The sequence below is a fragment of the Phaethon aethereus genome (assembly GCF_964289735.1).
Source record: "Phaethon aethereus genome assembly, chromosome: 3".
NCBI lineage: Eukaryota > Metazoa > Chordata > Aves > Phaethontiformes > Phaethontidae > Phaethon > Phaethon aethereus.
This window is the reverse complement of record NC_138576.1, coordinates 105,572,775-105,596,847: the sequence shown is the minus strand read 5'-3', so window position 1 is coordinate 105,596,847 and position 24,073 is coordinate 105,572,775. Positions and strand designations below refer to the sequence as shown.

The following is a 24,073-nucleotide window of genomic DNA, read 5'->3' as shown; positions in this document are numbered from 1 at the left end:
ACTTATGAGATGGAAACCTAATCTCTGTATTGTCCTTGCAGACCAGAAAAAACATGGAGTATTTTGAAAGAAAAAGAATGTACATACAAGACTGCACACATCAGGCCTGACAAGAGAATGGCCAAAGTTCCTGCTGTCTCTAAAGTTAGTTTTCCTCGAGTAAGTAAGCAGGTGCTTACTTTTAAACTGTGTCTTGAGGAGCTGAGGATTTGATTTTTATATTTGTAAAGTGCTACATCGATATTTTAGGGAACTCTGGAAATAGTGACACAGACCTATGGCACAACAATCTGTAAATAAAATAAAATATAGACAGAGGACACTGGAAATCACCTAAAATAGCATTAGTGCTTCTCTTACAGAGTAATCCCCAAATAAAATTTGTAAGAAACAAAACAAACCAGACAAAGACAAGAGAAGAGAAAATAGCCCAGGCAATACCAAGTAAGTATCATGCAGGGATAATGAAAGAACTTGCTAGCAGAAATAAAGAATACAAATGAGGAGATGAAAAAAGGAGAACATTAAATATCATCTATGTTTTAAAACCAGCAGACTCAAGTCTACATGGCAGTAGTCGTAAGAGAAAGTGCAATGAAACCTATGAATTATTTTCAAATGCACACAAGAGACCCCGTTTTCTGGCAGCCTCTGCGCGTTCAAGCTACATGGAGATACATCTGGAAAAGATGCTACAGATTTTTTGTAAAAGACAGCATTTGGTAGGGTTTTTTTTTTTTTAATTTGATAGCTTGTTCTAAGGATAGACCTCTTAGTTTATCTGTTCTCAAGCATTTTGTCATTTTCTCCTTCCCCCACACCAGGCACAGAGCTCACAAATCACGCTGTGAAACTCAGCTGTGCACTAATGCTAATGTCAAAATAGGACAGTTGTAAGTAAAGGTTAGTTAATTTAAAGAGGCATAAAATTTCAGCTTTTAAAACTCTGAGCAAAAAAATTATCTCCCAGATCCACACTTAAGCACCTAAACAGAGGTGGAGAGGTAATTTCATATCACATTAGAAGTCTGACTTTGAAAATCAGGGCATTACAACTTCATAGCTTTATCTGCAAAGGATTGCCTGCCCTTTCCAGCGACCAAACCTTCCCACCGTGCTCACGATGCCACTAGCACCGTGCAGGCAGAAAGCTGGGTGAGCAGAGCCCAGTTTTCGTAAGGTGCTTGGACAGCAAGAAGTAGTCTTTAAAGTATAGACCTTGAAATCCTGGGCTTGGCGGTTTAATCTTGGACTGGCAGCCATGGGCTGCGTTGGCAGGACAAGCTAAAGGTTCATAGTCATCATTTCAGCTTTAACGATAGATTCTGCAAATCTGTCTTTATGTTTTTGCTAGAAATAAGGTCTTTCAGTTGTGTAGTGCTACTGACGTTAGGCACGCAAAGAAGTGGATCCACTGCTTTGTACAGCTTCCTCTTTTATTTTCAGTTGTTAGAGGGAACATTAAAAGCTGGTCTCCAGCTGGAAGTGAAATGTAGGTAAAAAATATCGGGGAAGATTGGCCCACATTTTCCTCTTTGCATAGCAAATATAAGTATACCCTAGATGTAAATGCCCCAGGCACCAAATAGAACCAGATGCAGTTAGAACTGTGGCTGGCGAGAAAGATGCTTTTTATGACCCCTTCACATAAAGCAGCTAAAATTAATATTACAAAATTTCCAAGACATTTTAGCAGCCTGGACGTGAAGGTTGTTCTATTTCTAAAATCCTCAACATCTTAACATTTTTATAATCACTTGCCTAAAAAGTTCGCTTGCCCTATCGCATGTATGGGCAAAGTAAGATTGTAAAAAATTTGTTATCCTAGTGTAAAAAGGTATTCTTCAAGAAAAAAAAATCTAGATTATTTATATTGGCAACAGAGCATACATGACCCCCTGTAACAATTTATGTAAACTTTCTGTGATTTTTTTTTTTAATGGAATTATACCAATTTAAGAAGCATGATTGCCAAGAAAAGCTAATAGGAAAGCCATAAATAAACCAGTTCCTGAAATTATTGCTTTCCTAGCTTTTCATGTTCTCTCTCAGAACACCTTCAGGTGTTAAGGGGATTACTACTTGAAAAATTTACTTAAGGTGTTATCCAGTAAGAATATCTCAATGGAAGAAACACAACAAAAGCAGTGAGTAAGGAAGCCTCAGGCTGAACATTTGTACCAGATTCTTGGGGACTCATTGGCAAATTCTTTCTTTATTTTAGAGGGAAGATCTGATGATTTTTCTTACTCATAAAAACTGCCTAGAATATTTTGGAAAGGCAGCTGTGATCACAATATTGTAACTAGTAAGGTAGACTTGTGGGAAAAAGATCCCTTATGCCTAACTTACAGGGTCGTAGGGAGCGGGTCCTGCATCCTGCTAGCAAATCTACAGAAACAGGTGTGATCCAGATGTGAAGGATTTTGGATATACTCGTACATCACAGCCGGACCCCGCACAAGGAGCCCCGTGGGAATTCGGAGCAAGCCGCTGCGTGCGTAAGATTGTGGGGCGCGAGACAAAAACATTGCCAGCTCCTGAAGGCAGGGCAGGTGTGGTCTTCACGGCAGCACAGGCAAACTAGTAACTCCGACCTCTCAGCGTGGCAAACCGGCTCAAAGCCAGTTCTGGAGTTCCCTCTATGTCAGCTACTTTGGGTTTTTCTGTATCATTGTGCAGGGGACAGACACGGCACCCGATGTGGGCAAGGCGCCTATACGCAAAGTTGTGATCCTGAAAAAACTATTTCTTTTCATTTCCGTGTGGCTCGGTTTTCACCACTGGTGTTCTTTAGCGAGCTTTCTGCTTCTGGACGCAAATACACTTCCCACCATGCTGCTCAACACTAATGGCATTCTTATGCCCAATTGATCCAGAAAATAAACCTTCCTTACTTATCTCCTCAGGGGAGTTTATTTAGTAGGCTTTTCTGGAAGGCTAGCAGAACAAACTTTATGTAAAATGTAGGGATGGTCACCAATTTCTTTTAAAACACAGATAAAAGAAATGTCAATGTACAATGATCAGAAGACTCTCTCAGGATATGGGGAAAAAATGACTGCAATTATTTCTTCTCCACAAAAGAATTTAAATCCACATCTTTCACTTTCCTGGAGGCACCCTGTCACTGGGACTCCCCCGGTTCCAGGAAGCCACACCTAGAGATCACCAACCCTAATACATTACTGGACTCAAGTGTGCTGTCCTGTGATTGTGTCTGGTCTCTAGGAAATATTACTGAGCTGTATTTGTTGTGCTCACTTACATCTTTGTGCAAAATAAGGTTTACACCTGAGTGTTATAAATAGTAGTGCACTTACATGGGTGCTTAGAAAGTTTATCCTCCCTTGCCATCAGCAGAAAGAATTTTACTGAAAACAGGTAAATGACCTGTTTACCCCCAGAGCAAGTACTGAGCTTGTCATTATGCTTTGCTTTCCTATTGCATAAAAGGCTTCTTCAGAGTCAGTTAGCTGCCGACTTCCAGCTGAGCCTACACTCTCACAGAGCAGCACTCCAAAGGCATTTTTGTAGAGCAAAGACTAACTCGTGGCAGGCAACATGCAAGAGAACTGGATCCCAGCACCAGAGGGCTGTGACAACTCTTTTGGAAATTATTTTGGCTTAAGTGCCTACTGGCTACATGGGAAAGACAAATCACCTTGAAGCCTAACTAAAATGAGACATAGCTACAACATGTGCTATTGTTTCATTTTTCATACCTCTCTCCAGAAATAGTCACTGATTTTTGGTTTCTTTTTAATCTTAACATTTTAGTATAATAAATTAATTTTATTTTTGACTGAAAGCTATTTAGAGGAAAAATGGATGTCAGGATGGCTAACAAACATTAAGCAGCCATCTCCTCAGTATGTGGCAAATCCTTTAGTGTATTTCAGCCTATTCTTGCAGTCCCAAGCACCCCAAGTGTCTCCTCTAGCTTGTAAGATTCAGTCTGCTTACTGGAAAAAACAGACTCCAGGTAGGACATTAGTCACCCACTATCAATGTTAATCAGAACCTACCCAACAGGCATCAGGGTAATAAGGAGATGGCATGAGATTCAAGGGACAATCCCATAATCCAGCAGGCATTAAAGAAGTCTAGTGTAATCCCAGTTCTTCCTGTAGAACTCAGGATTCATGAGATGGCAAAAGGACAGAGGGAGAAAGAGAGAAAACACTCCCAGCTTAGTGATTATGTATTCACTTGGCAGGGGAAGACATGGGTTCCTGCTCCAAGGACTGTTTACGCATTTTAACCAATGACAGTTTCAATGAAAAATCCAAGTACAGAAACAAATTACATCTGATCACTTCTACAGATATTTATCACTGATAGTCATCGTCAATCTTAGTCAGCAAACACTACACTGACACCACCTCCCTCCAAATTCTTTACCAAGTTTACTTGTTTGGCATGCGAGAAGACAAACCATCAAGGATGCTGCAAGACGCAGAAAATAACTGCTAACTCAGTTCAAACAGAGTAATTAACAGAATTAATCAATTTCAACTGAATGAGATCAAAGAAATCTCCCATCAGTTGACTGTTTAGAATAACTCAAGGAAGATTAATTTCTATCCCAGTGTTCTCTTGATCCCGATAGGTTGTTGATGACAGAAGAGTAGAAAGAAAGCTTTTTATCATCAATCACTTTCATTATTACTTGAATACCTGCTGTGTACAAGGATCCACACACTCATCTGTTTTTAGACAAGAAAGCAACCTGTCAATAACTGCTGAATTACTAGCCATTCAAAATGACTACTCAGGGAAGAACATACGCACAATGGCTGCTGTGTTGAATATTTAGCAGAAAGTTTTATATGGAAAAAGACAACTAATACTTAAAGTGTTACACCTAGCCATGTTTCTCTTAAAGTAAGTAACATTAAAGCCATATATAACAATTACTGAAGAGCTAACAGCAACACAACCTTCAGTAGGCCACTTGCACATTTAAGATAGATAGGTATACCTCTGTGTTATCTATGCATCTTGAATTGATACACTAGCTATGAGCTCTAATTATTACTATAACATTAAAAAAATATTAATATATTGCAAGCAGTTTATAATAATGAAACAAATACCAGTAGCTTAATGAACTTGTTTATACAGTCCTATAATGCAACAAAGATAGAGCTATCACTTAGCTGAACAGACTACTAGCATTCGAATGTGTGAATTTCTGACCTGCAGCATGGGGTTCCCCTATCCTGCCATAAATATTCCTAAGGCCCCTTACTACAAACATACTGACATACAAGATGCTGCAGTAGCAAAGTCTGTACCTTTACGTTCCTTAGATTCATATTTGTTCAATGCTACAGAATATATAATGTCAAGCTGGAGGCTGGAGGTTCGCCAGTTTGTGAAAGGAATTACATGGTCTATCTGCGTGCAATAACATAACCGAGGGCAAGGGTAGGTGACCCAGTCTTTCTTCCAGTCCAGATTCACGTCTCCTCAGTTACTGCATATTGGAGCAACCCCACTGACTTAGATTGCATCGCTGTAAATAAAAGTCAGACAAGCCTTGGTCATTATCTCTTGTGATTTCACCTCGGCTCTTACTGGCTTTGGGCTTAGTCAACACAGTGATTTAAAAGTCACCACACTTTGCGCTGATGCATCTAACTTTAGTCACCTTTCAAACACAGCTGATGCAGACCGAAGTTAGAACCTGAGTTCCCTATATAACATATGGGGAAAGCCAGTCACCCGTGAGAGGAACTCATAACAGTCTTCCAGGAACTGCTATCAACTAGCCACTGGGCAACGCTAGAGAAGAAGAAGTGTGCTAAACCCTGTCGAGCTCTGGGGTTGAAATCACTCACGGGAGAATCTGTCCACAGTTCAGATTCCAGATGTTGCTTTGGTGGGCTTTGTAAAGTACTTGAGTACTTTAGGACAGAGTAAAAAGTGGGAAGGGAGGAAGGAAAGGGAGAGAACAAAAAGCTAAAAGGCACCGCTGAGTGCAGCCCAGTAGCTCAAGCATCCATCCAAAAGACAGAATAAGAAATCTGGGCTCACACCTTCTACCTCCCTGTAAATGTTTTAACCAGCAAGCCATTGGGTGGAGTATTCTTAATCCCCAAATATTTAGCTGCTTACGATTTCGGCAATAAAGCATTTACTATTGGCACCCTTGTCCTAACAGGCTAAAACCGAACAGTTTTATTCCATTTTTACGCATACCTTATTCAGGGAAATTCCCATCGACTTCAAAGGGAGCCTAAAAACTTACAGGCATTCAGTTCTCATATTATCTATGGCTGTGCCTATATTTACGTTCCCATGCATGCCTTGGCACGCCCCAGGGTCCTGCTCCGCAGAGCGTTCAGACCAACGCCCGGCTGCAACATGCCATGGCTCATGCTCAGGCTCTGGGCTTGAGCTTTCCTTGGCACGGGAGCTGGGGCTGAGAGGTGTGGGGACAAGGGAATGCCCGGTGCAGACCTGGGTATCGCCCCAGTACAGCAGTGGCGTCCAGCCTGCATCTGCTTCTGAGCCCAGGGAAATGGGAAGGACTCCCACACACCGTGACGCAGAAGTAGCCAACCTGCTCAAGAAGTTTCTGTGGGCGCTCAGCAGAGCAACACCAGCTGCGGGAAGGCAGAAAGGGCAAACACTAACAAAAGCCTACCGGAAAAAAAAAGTGTGCCGAGCTTGGTTTTGGATAAAGTGATACGAAACCCACTTACCCATCATATTCAAAATCAGCATACGAACCAAGCCAAAGCACAGTCACAGCTTAATTTAGAACGGAGGGCATGCCAGTTGTTGAAAGTGGCTTATTCATTTAGTCCTTACCATAAATTTTCTCCCTAGTACAGGCTGCTCAGTCTAGCTAGGTAAGATGTGTGTATCGGACTCATGACGATAGCATATATATGTTAAACATTGTGAAGTGTTCTTTATTACATAAATACTTGGAGGTGGAAAAGTGCTGTTTTGTCCATCTTTATCAAAGGGAACTAGAAAACAGTGACTTGACCACATTACACAGGGAGTTACCTGTGGACAAGAAATTTTTAACAGGTTGCAGTTTAACTTTTTGTGTACTCAGCTGTAAATGTGCACTGAGAGAACTGGGCCATTTTTCTCCTTTGTAATGAACACTTGTTTCTAAAATCACCAAAATATATAATGGATATCATGATCGTGGATAGAAATGTTTCTTTAATCATGCATGTATATTTAGCAACTTCTGAACTTTTTTCTACATTTTCCTCAGTGTTCTCTTACAACTGTAATGACTATTTTAATTTTCTTTTTTTCTTTGTGACATTTGCCTTATAATTTTTTCTTTGCTGTCTGTATCTTAATTGAGTTTGGTTTTTTTTTTAATCTGTTTTTCTTTCTGCCTCCAAGTGTTTCTGGCCTTCTAGCTTATACATTCTCCCTGTGAGATGAAGTACCACACGCATTTCCAGCTTCTGTCTCCCTCAATAACAAGTAAAATTCTATGTTTTCAAGGGACTGCTTTACAATTACATTTAGTTTGTATACAGCCATTATGGAACTGCACAACCTGGGCTTTTTCGTTTTTATTCCAATTGACTTAAGATTTCATATTGACCTGGGTATCAATATCCAATTTACAAGCAACAACAATTCCATTCATGTTCAAGGAGGCATTTCAGTCATCTGAAATAGCTCTCTATCTGAGCAATTTCCACAGAGCAATCTTCTTCACTGTGCAGAATACTTACACTTAATTTCCTTTTAGGTACAGCTTCCCACAGATAGTTTTGTTTCTTGCCAAAATAGTAGCTCTATCGAAGGCCAGACATTGTTTAGTTCCCCAGTTTTTCCTTCAAGTGTAAATTTCCACGTACTTGCAAATTCACTCCACATGAGAATTGAACTGTTGAAGGGTTTTTTTTTTTTACTTTGTCAATCCTTTTTTTTTAAGACGACTTGTTTGTCAGCCCAATCTACTGTGCCATCACCTCTTTTCTTTGTAAAACTTGAATTCTCACCCAAGAGTGTCCTGCAGCCTGCTAAACTAACGCAGCTGCTTCTAAAGGTAAGTCAGAATCTCATAGGTTTCTCTCTCAGTCTTGGACTCTCTACTGCAATCAGATCTCAAAATTAGGATCCCGTAAACAGGGGAAAAAGCATGGGGTTTTTTACAAATATTAAATAAATTTCTCTTTGGGGTATTTCACATGCAATTAATCCTCTCAGAATTTCTTTCTTTCAAAGAGTGTGATTCGACTGTTTTTTTAGTGCAAACTGATAATTAGACTGCTCTTCTTTAATTGTAGGTTATTAAATAATATCCACTGCCTCTGGCCTGAGGTTACTGGGAAAGAGAGTAGCTAGCTTTTGCCAACCTTTCTCATTAGAAACTTTTCTTTTTGAAGAGACAAAATTCTCCTTTAATCCCTCTGCCTGATGCATTTCTTGAGAGCCCCAGACGCAATAGCTGTAGTCCTTAGCTGCTATTCCAGGTCCTTCATCCCTCACATTTTCTTCTACTTTTCTGACACTGAATGCATGTTTCTTTTTCTGTCTCTTCTTCAGATACCATAGAGTGCTCTTGGTGATATTCAACGCAAGTGCCCGGGTTGGATCTTGTAACTGTGATGAATCTTTCTAATTGTAACAGGTAAACTGGTAGATGTATATCAGGTATATGTAACACTGGAGCTTGTGAGGGAGGGAAGCTGATGCTTCTCTTCTTCTTCCCCTTGTTTTTGATCTCTTCTGGTTCAAAGCAAAATATTGCACAGGGAATGTTACACTTCTGCCTAAGACTGTTCAGGGTCCAATTCTCCTTAAACCTTTGCTTCAACCTGAGTCTGAGCTTTGTGGCTGTAGGAAGGAGATTCTTATGAGCAGTAGGTCACCTCTAAGTGAATGGGGAGAGTTACCACTTTCTGAAAGCAATGTAAAGTGGCCAGCCCCAGAGCAGAAAGCCACCAAACATCACACATTTGGGGTACTGATTCTTTCAGACCCACCTACAAACAGCACTACCCATGCGGGCTGGTGCATTCTGGTTCCTGATCCCGGTGTTATCACTCTATTAATACAAAGTGCCACATAATAAGCTGGGCTATTCTAGTCTGTTTTAACCAAATTTATTAGAAGTCCTGTTAAAGCCACCATCTGGTTTATACCGATTATTTTTGCTAGTATCAACGATACATAGGAGGTGGGGTTTGGCCAGCAAGTGCTATCAGAGTGCTGCCTGCCAACCCACGGGCCCTAGTGAAACATCAGTGAGAAAAGTGCACTTAGTTCTAGTATCCGTGCTCCACAAAAATTAACCCAAAGAGTAGCAGAAAAGACTTCTAGATGGATTGTGTCAGAGGAAACTTGAAGAGCTCGGCTGACATATTCTGGCAAAATGAAGGCAGAGAAGACATCTGATTGCTGTGTGTAGATCAATCAAAAAGACTTTTTTGAGCTAATGGACCATGTTGGCACAAACCCAAAACCATTCTGTGAATAAATTTTGGCTGGAAATCACAAAAAGCATGAGAAAAGCCAGCTTCTGGAACAAACTCTCAATAGGGAGGATGAGAACAAAAACCTAACGTTGTAAAATAGAGGCTGGTCAATTTATAAAAAAGATTTATCTGACATGCTGCCTGCAAAAACAGTACCTCGGTCTCAGAGGCACAGCAGAGAGATGGTCAATCTTCCTGACCCCATAAGCCACATTCTCCAGCCTGCCCAGAGCCACACAGACTTCAGAGAGCTGTGGGGAGAGTGGGTAGCTCAGCAAGTCCCACATCTTTTACCGGTCCCTTGTGGATTTGGGCTGGATGGCCTCTGCATCCCAGATGAAGTCCTACCCATTGGCTCAGGTCCACCCCCACAATGCAGCCCACTGCCACATGAGTGCTGGAACCCCAACATGAGAGTCCATTTGGCGTGCAGCTCAAAAAACCCAAGACCTTCATCCCAAACCCTTTCAGTCACACACACTGAGATGTAACATTCTCCAAACCACAACTCTCAGGTACCAGGCTGTGCCTTCTACAGACTAAGGAGAAGAAAAATCGTCTGGAATAATCTCTTTTAGAGTAAGATTTTTTTTTTAAAGAACTTGTTCTCTGATCTTCTGTATTTTTAGCAACAGCAGCACTAAGAACCAGAGTGAAAATCGAACATTTTTATGCTAAGTTATCATCATCAGGGAGAAACACTGTGCTGATAACTTGAGAAGATCTGAGATTTAAAAGGCTACAATGATGTCCTGGACTGCATGTTCTACCAAAGCAAAACACTCGCAGAAAGTAAGTGTCAAAGCTAAGGATATGTGTCGCTTATTAATAGAAGATGAAGCTATTGCTGAGCTAAGAAGTAGCCTCAAGTTACTAATATAATTAAAAATTGTGATTAAATATTAAGACGAAAGAAAAAAAATAAATTGTGAGTTGTCAAAGTGCCAAATAAATAATTTAAAGGCAGATTTAAAAAGCAGTTGGAACACCCTTTTTCTGCTTTTTCTACTTCTTCATATTACTAACCCTTTTCTACCCTTTCTAATATAATCCTCACACTTTTCTGTGTTATTTTCATAGGTTAGCAAGGTTACTTTCCCCTACAATATACTTCTGTTTATAATACATTCAGAAATTGCAGTAAAGGCTGTGCTTGTTCTCATGTGAAATAGAAAAAATGTCATAGTGAATAGGAGGACAACCCTTTCTGGGCAACTCACAGGGAACAAAATATGTGTTTGTGGATAGAGCTAGGAAAATGAATCAGAAGAGTGGACATGGGCTGACTGTGGGTTGTTTGGTTATCTAAATGTTTTCTTTTCAGGATTTTTCCATCCCCATTTTCTCTGCGGTTAAGAGTTATTCTTCTTAGTTTAGGTAAATAAAACCCTTTCCTTGTTTCATCTAAAGGGCGTCAGAGGCTGATATGACTTCTTAGCTGCTGAGGAGGATCTAAGAAGCCAGACAATTGCTGAAGCTAAACTAAGAAGGCAACATGTGCTCTGGCTGCACAGGTAGTCAGAAGCTGACTCTTCCCATGCATGTGAATGCCCTCTTCCACATACTGTGAGAATGAAAACTTTTTAAAACAATTTCTTTTGTTTGTTTGTTTGTTAGGAGCTAAGTAAAAGGCCCTCACACATCCTGCAAAAGCAACTAGACTGTAGGTCAGGTCCCTCACCTGGAATATGGAAGAGTCAAGAGACAGTATTAATCTACTTGATCCACCACCTTAACTAGCCTGGCAGTTGCACTGTTGTGTCCATGGTGGAGCTGAAATGCAGGTTCCCATGGGAAGTTTCAGTTAAACCAGTGCTTTCCTGTGAGCAAAGTTTTTTTTCTTGAAAAACTGGCTTCTGTCATCAAAGACATTTTATTACACCTCAGAAAATATTCTCACCATCTCCAATTCATCGTAGCAAAGAATAGCAACAGAGCCTTGTCCCCACTGTGCCACATGTGCATTCCTGCTGTCTAGTTCTGTCTGCCACCAATCTGGATGAAGGCTTTGAGGAGTGTCGTACATCCCTATTACTATATGCTAACTCTGCAGTGATGCAAATAGACACCCATAGCTAGAGTACAGGGTATAATTACATCCATGCACAAAAGCCGTGCAAGGCTAAGACACTATGCAGTGTTGAATAAACACAGTAAATGCAAAGTTCCCACCCCATAATTTTTCCCGTAGATTATGGGAAACAGAGCTCTAATGCACGCTTTAATGTTAGTTTAAAATGAAAAGTGCACAGTGCCCAATGGATCAATGAATACATTTTGGAGCAGCCAACACAGAGGTTCCCAGACAAATGCCTGCCTAGTTGGAGAATTTCAAAAAGACAGTCGGGAGTTCAGTAGGGAAGTCAGTAGACTTCCCCCTGTTCTTAACTCTGAGGACTGACAACTTGTGCCGGGAACGACCCAAGAGCTGATGATTTTCTGTCTCGAGATCTGTCATACCGGCTGCCTTACAGCACACTCTCAAGTCATACAGTTGAAGGCATTCACAGTTCTGACATTACTGTCCTGTTACAGTCCTGTCTCCCCATAGCTTTAAAAAATAATTGAGTTTTCATGAAGAAGTTGTTCTGCACCCACAGCTAAAAACAGAATTTATGCAGTGTTTGTTATGGTTTACTAGAAATCCCAAATACTTTTATACCCTGTTGATAAATGTGTTTCCTGGATATAGCTGCATTTTTCTTTCCTGTCATTACATATCTGTTGAGAGACATGTTATATCCACCAGTTTTCAATTTGATCTTTTAAGCCACCCTACTCCATAGCTTTGCACTTGTGTTAAGCATGTTTGCATTGTGAAAACGTTGTTCTCTTTCTTGTACAAGTGCTCGGTTCTCTATGGAAGCAATATCATCTGTAACTTACAGAAAACTTCTGTGCAGAATTGCATTCCTCATCTGTGTGCCTTCTTTTTACTACACAATAGCAGTCTGGGTGAGCTCTTCATGGTGGTGGCCCCTTCTGCTGGATACATACCTCAGTTGAATAGAAACCCGAAGTAGATTCTTGAATACAAGTATCCCAGCCTCCTTACAGTCTGTATGAAGACAGCATTAATGGAATAAAGGATATAAACGACCAAAAATCTGTATTTTGCAAGGTCAGTAACATATGGTTTCTTCTGTCTGAGGCTTTTACTTATGTTAAAACAGTTTTTTCTCCTTATATTCATAAAGGATAGCCTTGTCAGATGCAATTTATATGTGTACTGTATGGTGGTTAAGAATACTAGAAGTATACCTTTGCTACCAATTCCTTGTTCATTAAATTAATCTTTTCTTACCCTTGGTAAAAAGGCACAGGTTATATATCAGCTTCTTTGGGATTTTTCAATATCAGGTTGCATTATGTAGCAAGAGAACCAAGACTCTTGCAGCAACTCTAAGTAGCTAAAGAAAAGATTCCCAGAACACTTGCCCGTAGGGCAAGTGGCAACACAGTTCACATGCAGCAGCTCAGTGAAGCTTTGGTTTCACTGAGTTTTGTTATTGATTTCGATGGAGCTTGACACTTAATTTTACTTTTGTATCATACACTTTGGTAAAGGCAAGGATTCCGTCCCACCTTGAAGAGGACAAGTACTGTTACTTTGGTTCACAGGCTGAGCGCTGGACATTTCTCAGTAAGTCGCAGAACCACCATGAAGCCATTGCTGTCACATTAGGTGGTAATTGCCACAGTCCCAAAAAGGACCCAACTCCAAGCAGCACGTACAAAGAACAAGGAAAGATGTAGTGTGCAGCATCTCCTGAGTCTCTTGCCTCTCTGTGTTTGCTAATGAAGGAAGATCATTGTGGCCCAGAAGACAGATGGTGAAGTATAGCTCACATTCCGAAATACTGACTACAGCAGGGCAAAGCTACGTCAGCAGAGCTCTTCAGTGAGGTCCTTCTCTGCCATTTTCTTGCAACTGTTCTGTTCATAGGAAATTGCATTCCAGAGGTCATCAAAACCAAGCAGCAGTGACTCATATGTTAATGGGATTTTACTTTCAGACTCCTACAGTTTATTCTTTACATGGGTTTTCCAAATTGAAGCAAAAGTATGATGATGTCTTATCACTTTTCATCATGTTATTTCTGCATAGACATCAGCAACAGGGGCTATACAGCCTTCCATTTCAGTCCCAGACCGGATTATTTCTGCAACTGTGTTTTTTATACTCTTCTCAACCAACAGTTTTCAAAATTCCTTAAAATAATTACAATAACATTTGAAAGTAGTTGATGTCCCATCTGAAGAACCACAACATTCTAAAAAAAGCCTCAGGAAAACTTTAGAAACCTTTTCCTACATGAATTGGTAGTGGATATTGTTTCAGTATTTGATTTGGTTCTTTGCAATAGCCAATGTTATACTGGAGGTAACACACTTTTAAACATATATAAGTTCATTGTGATTTCCAAAACGTTGCACTCAGCTCAATGTTTGATTTCTGCCTGTCTGGACTTCTTTGGAAGCAAATGCGTATTTGTTTGAGAGATCAGACTATGTACACCAGGCTTAGCCAGCAACACGTGCACATTACAGATGGACCCTGCTGATCTGCTTCCCTTTCCACAGGAGAGTTGGACAGAAGCAGTTTGGGCAGCACTGGTACTGTAATAGTCAAATACAGTCTCTTATTTGAACGTGTAAGCAGGTGCTCAAGGCTCTGCTTTCTCCATGTGAGAGGAGCAATGGGGCTGAAAGCAGATCTCTTCTGGTATATATGTGGGATAGCATGTATGGCCTCATTGACTTACATGATGAGAGTACTCCAAAAAGGGGGTGAAGATTCAACTCTCAGAGATATTGAGGCTGCACAACCTCAAGCCATGTGTTTATAGGTGGGGATATGATCTGAGCTCCTGTCTTCCATGTGATGAAGATCACCTGCACCACTTCTGGTACGGCCTCTGCATCCCTCCCGCCACTTCTGGTATGGTGGTAACATCTCTGCACCTATCCTCATCAGCCAAGGAATGGGGGCAGAATGAGACTTTGAAGGGATCCTGCAGCAACCTCTTAAGAGTCCTTTGGAGGTAAAGTTACAAGTCTGAGAAAACAGAGCATGATGTCAGCACTTTCTTTAACATTCTGCTAACTTTCTTGTGTGTACATAAGTGCACACAATACGCTAAGTTGATTTGTGAGCAAATACAAAGCAAATGGTAGGTGGGAAAATGGAAGGATCTATTTGGGGGAATAATGGCGATATTAGCAAGATAAAATCAGTATGTGGGCGTGCCTCCAACTGAGGAATTTTTGTTCTGTACACCTATTTTTGTGAAGAGTGGGAAAAAATAAGAGGTATTAGATGCAGTAGAAAAAATCCAAACAAATGCCCTTACCTCAACCAGACAAGAACGCAGAACATATCTAAAGGCAAGTCAATGGGAGTTTTGGCTTACTCATCAGCGCTACAGTCCCAGGTGCCCTTAATGATAATGTTCTTTATTTTATAAATTATACTACAACCCATAAGTTATTTATCTCTGGACATATAATGTGGTTTCTATTTAAATTTAAGTTATGTGGTTTTACCAGTTTGCAAGAGATTTGACCTTTCACTTGCCTTTCTCTATTACCTACCAACACATTTTTAGACAGTGATACATTTCGGGTTCGGAACATGATGACAATGAAAACAGAACAACAAAACAGCAGGCATTTCTCAGTGGCATAAAGGATAATAAACTGGAGATTCTGTTATTACTATGCAGCATGATGAGTTCTCAAATGAACTGTTCAGCAACCATCATTCATGTGACTGTTAAGAAAGATTTTTTTTCTGGTATTAACAGACAGTTTACACTATGATACGGCATATATTACTCCAAATCTTTGAGGGAGAGAACAAGTCAAAATAATTTTTCTCCTAAATAATCTACACATAACATTTTTAGTACAAACATGTGAAATGAAAATAATTTTTTTCAGCTTTGATACAAGGTTTGGCCCATGCAAAGTTATCTGCTACAAAAGGACTACCCATCCAGGAAAGAATGAAGCTCCGCAGTTTTAGCTTCAATTTAAAAAAAAAAAAGAGGCACTCCATCTAACTCAATATTTACTATACACCCTAGACAGGGGAGAAAATACCTTCCTTTTAATTTAGGCATTAATTAAAGCATTTTAGATATTCGTAGAATCATAGAATAGTTTGGTTTGGAAGGGACCTTTAAAGATCACCTAGTCCAACCCCCCTGCAATGAGCAGGGACATCTTCAACTACATCAGGTTGCTCAGAGCCCGGTCCAACCTGACCTTGGTATTATGGAGAAAAGAAACAATGTTCTTTTTAAAAGCATCCTGATTCTCTTCCTACTTTTTTTAACTAGATCTTTGCAAAATTTGATGCTTCGAGCTCACTAGCTGGCAATTTAATGTTTTCGCTATTTCATGTAGGTTCATGCATCCCAAGTTTTGTTTTCAGTTTCATATTTTTCTGAAATAAATGTAGCAGTTAGTTAAAATGTATTTGTGTTTAAAATATTATAAACTGGTGAAGGAATTTCACTTTTATGCTTGAGAACAGCATGTCTTTATAGATCTGAGAGTGCAGATTCTTGCAGAATGTGTGTAAAGCATATATTAGAGAGCAATTTTTTAAATCTTTCTCAGTGTTTCATAACATAGAATACATGAGTTTTTTTTAAAAAAAAAAGTATCAAATACTTAGTTAAGTGTCCCTGCAATGCAATGGATTTATTGCAAGAATTAAAAGACATAGTCTTCCTTGTGGAGGGTGGATTTTACTAAGTTTAAGAAAGAAAAAAAACTTACTGCTAATGCTGCCTTGTAAATTATTGGCATTTCAGCAAAAGAATTAAAGTTACAACCCAGAACTCAATCTCTCAAAATTGTCCGTTTTTTGCTGGAGTTTCTTCAGTCTAAGCACAGAAAGGACTTTAATTTTTTGAAGCATACAGGGATGGAAAGCTGCGGAGCTGTACTGAGGTCAGTTTGATCTAGGTAGAGGTGAGAGTTAAAAAGCTCTCTGCAGAAAGCTCTATCACCAGGCACCCTCTTTCTGACGGCAGGGTCTCTCTTGCCTGGGTTAGCTCTTGGTTCTTTTCTCTTCTTCCCCAATCCGCACAGGCTGAGCACTAAATGTCACAGCCTCGTCGCTAATGGCTCTCAGCCACGCACCTCCCTTGGTCCCACCACCAGAACCCCTTGCTTTGGCACTCTACCCTTGCACAGCTGCAGAGCAGCATTTCGCCTGTGGCAGTTACAGTAATTTACAGAGAACATAGCACCTACTTGATCCACTAAGTACTAGTCATGCTACTTCAAAGAATAAACAGGGACCAGAGAAAGCTGATCTCCAACTCCTTCTGAAACGTGAGGAACAGAAGGTGAACACTGAAGATAGGCTGATGTTCTGGCACTCTTGTCACTGACACTGATTTAGGAGAGTGCTATTGCCACAATGCTTCAGGAGGCCAAAACTCAAAGTCATGGCTGTATTTGCTCAATGCTTATTCAGAAGACTCTTTTGTTTGTATCAACAGGAACCATAACCTGCCCAAACTTTATGGGTTCAATGAGTCAAAGTGTGCAGACAGAACAGTAATGAAAGGAATTTTTAGATCCTGTACTAAAGTCCTGGGGATGTGAAAGAGGAGGTAGAAAAAAACCCAGCAAACTTGTGCTAGACCGCTGTGGAATCCCAGACTACAGTATATTACATTTCACTCTCAGCTTGCATTTTATCTTTACAGGAAACAATACATGAATAAAATCATCCCTCCCCAGCCTATTCTGACCTCTCTTTAGAAAGATGTGCTCTCTTTGAGTAACTCAAAAATCATGCATGGACAACTCTATGCATTTACTGTAATGTTTCATGTAGTAAGTATTGTCTCAAAACACAAAATTGCTAAAAAGTGGTCATGACTACTTTAAATCATGCATTTTTTTCCTCTCCACCAGTCAAAAATGAAGAAGGATGTAATAAATAAAACAGTGGAAGGAGGCCAAAAAGATATTTGTCTTGATGTTATTTTGTGGTTTACCGCATCATACTGAAGATCTCAGCATTATACTGTGTTGAATGTTATACAAATTTGCCTGCCAGCATAGTGCAGTTTCTTTCTCTTCCAGAAGTGGATGTAGGAAGGAAATCCTCTCTTTTAATTACAGATTAATTAAGATGGGAAGTGGTTATACATATGAGAAAATTAAACTACCATCTATTTTATCTATATCAATCAATCATATTAAAATAAAAGTATGAAAAATCTACTTAGTCTCAACATGATGCCTCTCAACTTCTCAAATGTGCTTTGCCACTACTGCTTATCTTTTTTACTTCACACTTTAAAGGTGTTAGGAATTAATTTCCATCTATTTTTTTGCTCTTTTTCAAACCCTGTCTCATTACCTTCTCCCAGACAATTTTCAGCTTTCCCCTGTTCCTGCACTTGGCATACTTCCAAATTTAAAATCTTGACCACAGTAGAATTCTCACCAAGGGCCAGGAGAAACACAGAGCATACATACTAAGCAAACATAAATTTGAATAATCTCTGCAAATTAAGTCAGCTGTAGTGGGCTGGGAAATGCCTGGCTATATTTACTGATGCAGCTCTTTAACTAATCTAGAAAACTAGAAAGTTTGCAGACCAATGGAATAATAGAACATAGGCTACAGGAATAAAACATCATCCATTTGGCTGGAGCATGATCTAGTATGCACCAAAAATACCTGCAAGGCGAACAGTTAGTCAAACAATGAGTGCCAGTTCTGAGACAACCTTCTACCTTTTCTCCTCCTCTTTCAAACATAATACCTATTTCTAAGGAATTTAGAAATACTAGAAATATTTTCTCTTTCCCAGTCTCTTAACAGACTTTTATCCAGCTTCTCCAGCACCCTCAGAGAAAGAAGTTGAGGTGCTGTTTGTGGTATTAGGCTGTTCGTGACTTTTCTTTATTTCTGTTCTTAGTTCACCTTTCTCATTTTACATTATGGCTTTTCTGGCAACAACTGTCTTGCAAATACTGAAAAAGCATCAATAACCCTGAAGACGTACAGATTAAATATCTGTTGGACACAACCTTCGAAGCAAATCATGCCTGGTCTTGTTGGCTTGTTTGCACTATATTTGGTTTTTCATGTGAAAAGGGTTTTGTGCTACAGCCCATGACTAATATTTACCTCCACCTTCCTCTCATGTGTGGTGCACCAGCTCTCTTTTGAGATGTATTCTAATGTACGCTCAGATTTAATGCCATAGATAGATAACAGAAGAGGGTTGTGTCCTAGTAATCCAAACCCCTATATGAAACTTCCATTTCAGAGAGGACAGAGTTGCTGCTTCCTTCCCTTTTCTTTTGAAAAGTACTTTTTGGTTTTTTATTATTAAGTTGGTGTAATTTCACCCACTTTCACCCAATTTCACCAAGACAGCAAGTAACTGAGGTTATATTCATACATTCTATAAAATACAGATTGCATAATATAGTATGATGGCTCTGTTCCCTTATGCTTCATTACTAGGTTGAAAATTACTGACACTGTACATTTTTCTCTTTAGTATTCTATCATTTTAAATTATGACTGCACTGTAGGCTACTTTCTGTAGTAAATAATCTAAAAACCTTTCCTGCCTGGCACCCTACTAACAGCGAGCAACACCTTCCTTCCCAGGTGGTCCTGTGGCCTTACTTAAATTCTAGTTAGGTAATTACATTCTGCCTGCCTGAGGTCTCCTTTAGACTTTGTTTTAATACGTTTTTTCAATGTATTCTTCATTTGTCATGAGTTTGTAGTGGTGCTGCAGGCTATGGAACAGCTCTACTTGGGTGCTACAGCAGTCTTGGTACCTCCATATAACTTACCTCAGCAGTTTTCCATACTCTTTAGAATCATGGGATGAAAAATGATAGAAAATAACTTGATGTTGATGTTTGTTTTCAGTATTTAAAAATACATGCTCGAGTTCATCAGCTTCCTAAAGATTCTTAAGTAGTCTTCCTAACTTGCTCATTTTTCAGCTGTAATGCCAATGGTTGACAGGTTATCATCTAAAGCTTCTGACACTGCTTCAAAAAGCAATGTTAAACTAATTCTAGAAAAAAATTATGTAATCACTGACATGCTGAGAGAGCAGAGAAGAAAAGAAAGTAAAACAAGGAGAAATCACCATAGGCTGGGCTTTTTAATCAGGAGTTGAGACTGAACATTCACATCCATGGTACACACCTTAAAGCAGTAAAAGGAGTATAAGATAAAGGATTCAATTAATTCTAGGCAAAGTGGTCCTTCAATAAAAAGCATTTTTTGGAAGGTATCATTTCAGCGTAATTAAGCATTCAAAAGAAAGATAAATTCTAGTTCACTTTCAGAAATGTTGAACAGTAGACAATGATCTAAAGGAGACACATAACTCTGCAAACAACAGAACTGCATCAAAGAATAAAGTTCCATTACATGGCACTAAAAGTTCCATTATGAAGGTGATACGGTTTTTATCCCCAATCCAACACAATTACTCAAGATTTTGTTTACTCTTATGCTCAGTGAGGGCTACAGACAACCAAGCAGAAGGAGAAAATTCCTGCTCACAAACAAAAGAACACTCATACATCACATTGGAAGGAAACAAACATTTTCTAAATTTTGGGGGGGGAAAAAAAGGGGGAAAAAAACCCCAACAGAACAAAAAATGCACAAAAGCAAATATTGTAAACCCAGAACACCTCCTTTTGTGGTAGCTCAAAAAACTTGTCTCTAATTCAGAAACCTTCAGTGCAAGTCCCTAGTCTGGTAGAGATCTGTGAACAGATTTTCCTCTTTCATGCGGCCTAAGTATTATATCATTAATTTTTTCTTTCTCGGATTTTGGCTAGGATTTTCCTCAGGACCTGAGAAAACTTTCCAGTCCAAACATACATATCTGCTGACAATTCCCAGATAAAAACACAAGGATCTCCAATATCTGGTTATGGTAGAGATTATTCACACTAATATGTTTAAGAGAAAGCATGTTTTAAGTGCTTGGGTTTTTTTAATAAAGATCCGTCTATTCAACAGTGTCTTAATCCCCAAGCTCCAAAGTAATCATCACGTCATTATATATAAATAAATATGTATTTAAGTGATATATGTGATCAGATCAAAGTTAAGGATATCTCCGGGTTCCCAAATAAGCATTCTCAGTAATAGCACACTGGATAACTGATGCAATTTGCCTAAATTTTGTCATTCAAATATAGCAAATCTTCAGTATATACACAAGTGTTGCATCTAAACAGACCTTACTACAAAATCAACATTTCAAAAGAAAGGCCATTAACTAAAATAAGACACCTTTATTTAGAATGATTATGTATGTCATTGACACATTTTCTCTGATTTAATTACTAATCAATTAATCTAATTCTACATTCTAGTCCCCCATCTCAAGTTATGGAAACTGATTAAAAACTGTAAAGTTTAACCAAATCAAGTATTTGTCTGTAGTCGTGGTACTTACAGTAAAAATTATGTCTTGCTTGTGGGTTCCTCATTTGGTGATGTGATATTCAGAAGTCACCATCCTTTTGTTCTAAGATAAAGCATTTCCTATATCGCTGTCTTTAAGGAGTCTTCCGAACAAGTCATTTCATCATAACATATTCTCTTCTGAAGTACACGTATGTTCTCTCTCTCTGTATTTCCTGTCCAAAATACTCAATGTACACATAAAAGTAAACTAGTGAGTTACTAATTATGACACATGGCATTTATATCACGTTTTACATTTTCATAGTACTTTACAAAGGGCAGCTGATTGAACAGCTTAGGAAGCACTTAGAAACCTGAACCAAAATTACCCAGAGTCCCTTTTAAGGGAATAATTGGGATTGGAATTGGGAATAAGGGATTGAATAATTGTATCTCAAATGTTCCAGAAGGTTTTAAAAGACCACAGCTTTTTTACTATAAATGAATACATGAAAATCAGCGTTCCCATTAATTCTTCATTTCTTAAGCATCATTCACATGAAACATGCATATGCAGCATGCGGTCTAATTGCCACCAAAAGATCCCCAGTATGTTTTAGAGAGTCAGGTGTGCCTCGATATACAATTTGCTCCGTTGTTTGAAGAAGACTTACATTGATACAATTTCTTTTTTGATTTATGAGTTTTCTAGGCAGCAGTCACAAAACAGGCTTTTAAGCATCTTTTCTCAACTGTGTTGATAGTTATGGATGAGGACAAGGGAGAAGGGAATAACATAATCTTTACAGGATTTGATTTTGTTTTTGATAACTTTTTTTAGAAATTTAATTCTTCATGTCTCCTCCATCCACTCTTCCTCCCCATGGGCTGCAGTATTATGATTACCCAATCATAAATTTTGAAAAAGGACCCTGACTTATTTAGTTCCCTACCTTCAGTTGCACACAGATTTGCCAAATTTAGATCTCAATAACTTGAAGCATACTGTTTATATTTTTATTGAATTGCTTAAAAAAATAATATGGCATAGAAAACCATATCACATAGGACTCTTACACAGAAAAACTGGTCTGTTAGTCATAATATTTGTGAAAATGTAATTGTCACAACAGTCACCTAAGAAAGTACACAAAGAATACTATTTTAAATAATGTGGTAATATGGCAGTCATATAACCTTATTCTTAAATTTCTGATACACCATTTTAAATATTTGAAGATATGGGGAGGGGTTAAGAGAATGAATGTACCCACTATCTCTCTCTCTGGATTACACCTCTGTGATCTCTGGATTACATTCTGTAATCCACTTGTAAATATATCTATCCACAAAGGAATATTATCGTCAGTAAAAGAAAGTCAGGCTTGACCCTTGGGACTTTAACTTATAGCCACACAGTTGTGCACGCTTGATTTCCAATCCGCTACTTATAATCCCAATTCTTTCATGGCCAATAGATGAACTCCTCTAGACAAAAAGAAAATGATCTGAAAAAACTCTTTCTGAAGGCAGTGTTACAGAGAACTCATTCCCACGCTTATTTAATTAAAAAGGAACTTTTTCTTGCGAATGTCACAGGTTGGTAATCTGAGCCCAGATTCTCAAAACAGACCCATATGTGACAGCATTAAAGCAAGTGTAGTGCTTGTGGCCAGTAACATGATGTAATTTCTTAAGATTTTCATAGAACCTCTTAATAGGGAGATATGCCATATACGATTCCCTGTGATAGATACTTCAATAGTTTCACATACCTAACTTTCACAACTTTCCACCAGGAGCTCTAAAAGAGCTCCACAATATTTTGTTTAAAGCCCTGAAGTCAGGAAAATATTTTGGAACACCACATTTTTTTTCTTTGATTTCTTGGTCTTTTGTTTGCAGTGCAGAGCTGGAAATATGAGTTGTAGTTGACAAAAACCAAATAAAATAAGATCATAGCTGTATTTTATATTAACCTTAAAACTTTATACTTACCAAGAGCCTGACAGCTATGATGAAGATGTAGATGCAAATTAAAGATGCAAAATCTGCCTTGCAGCAAGACTTAGCGATGTGTTGCTTGTTAATAAGTCATTAGTGCAAGGAATTCTTTAAATTAGAGAATGTTTTTTATTTTTGTGCATTTTAAGTACATGATCCCAGCTACAGATCCCAACTGCTTACAGTAACAGTTCTGATAGACAAGGGTACTCCCATTTAATTTGAAGTGATACAGATATTTTGACCCAGCTTTCTGTCTCTCTCTGAAAACAAAGATGTAAATGCTGCCACCTAAGAACAAAAAGCAGTCCCACAGAAAACCAAGGCCCAGGAATTTTAGGTCAAAAATAATTGAGAAGTTCTTAGAACTATAAGAAGCATCAAAGATGGTCAAACCAAGCCTGACACCGTCAGCTGAAAGCATAAATTATCAAGAAATATTTTCCACATAGCATGCGTTTCTGCTCTAATTCTAGTTTGATTGCTTGGCTTTTTTCTACAGGCAAAAACATTTTCCTGGTATGCATGTCTACAAAAACGCTTTCAGATGATCAATTCTCTTTATTTAGGCCATTTTTGATCATTTGATTGTTACACAAGCTCACAAATTGCCTGTTCTCGTTTCACATTTCTGTAAGTTGTGTAATTTGTTTCTGTGAGCAATTGTCACAACTCTGTAAATTTAGTGCGCCTGCACTTGGGTACTGACAATCATTAGGAATGTATGAAACGAATTCACTTAATATGAGTCAGCTAATGAAGATCTTCGAGTGCAAATCCAGAGTGGGGGAAGAGTCAGACTTTATAAATCAGAGACTAATTAATAGATTTTCTTGGAATTCCTAGAGGAATGGGAACTCTGCTGGGTTCTCCCCTGAGAATTTGGGCAGATCAAATTATCTTTTCTTTGATAAAATAATGCAAGTCTCATTTGTAGTCCAAGATTATGCTGCCATAACTCTGATATCATGTCTCTCACAATCTTTAACCTGTAGTCATGTGAATTTTCTAGAAACTGAAAAATATGTTACAGCTAGTAGATTTTGCATTAATTTCCATTTTGCCCTCACTGTTTATTTCCTTCCTTTCTTTTCCTTACCCTCTTCTCTTCAACCCTGTCACCAAAAATATTTTTACAGGACCTCTTTAGTCTCTG

At 38.8% G+C, this 24,073-nt stretch overlaps 1 protein-coding gene across 1 annotated transcript in view; it reads right to left on the bottom strand.

The window, feature by feature from the left end:
- Positions 1-20,996, bottom strand: part of KCNK2 (potassium two pore domain channel subfamily K member 2) — a gene marked incomplete at its 5' end in the record, with an annotated part of 99,937 nt that extends 78,941 nt beyond the window's left edge. Inside the window, one exon of the mRNA XM_081998060.1 lies at positions 20,963-20,996. Coding sequence (XP_081854186.1) covers positions 20,963-20,996 — 34 coding nt within the window. The remainder of the gene's footprint in view (positions 1-20,962) is intronic.
- Positions 20,997-24,073: the final 3,077 nt, after the last annotated feature.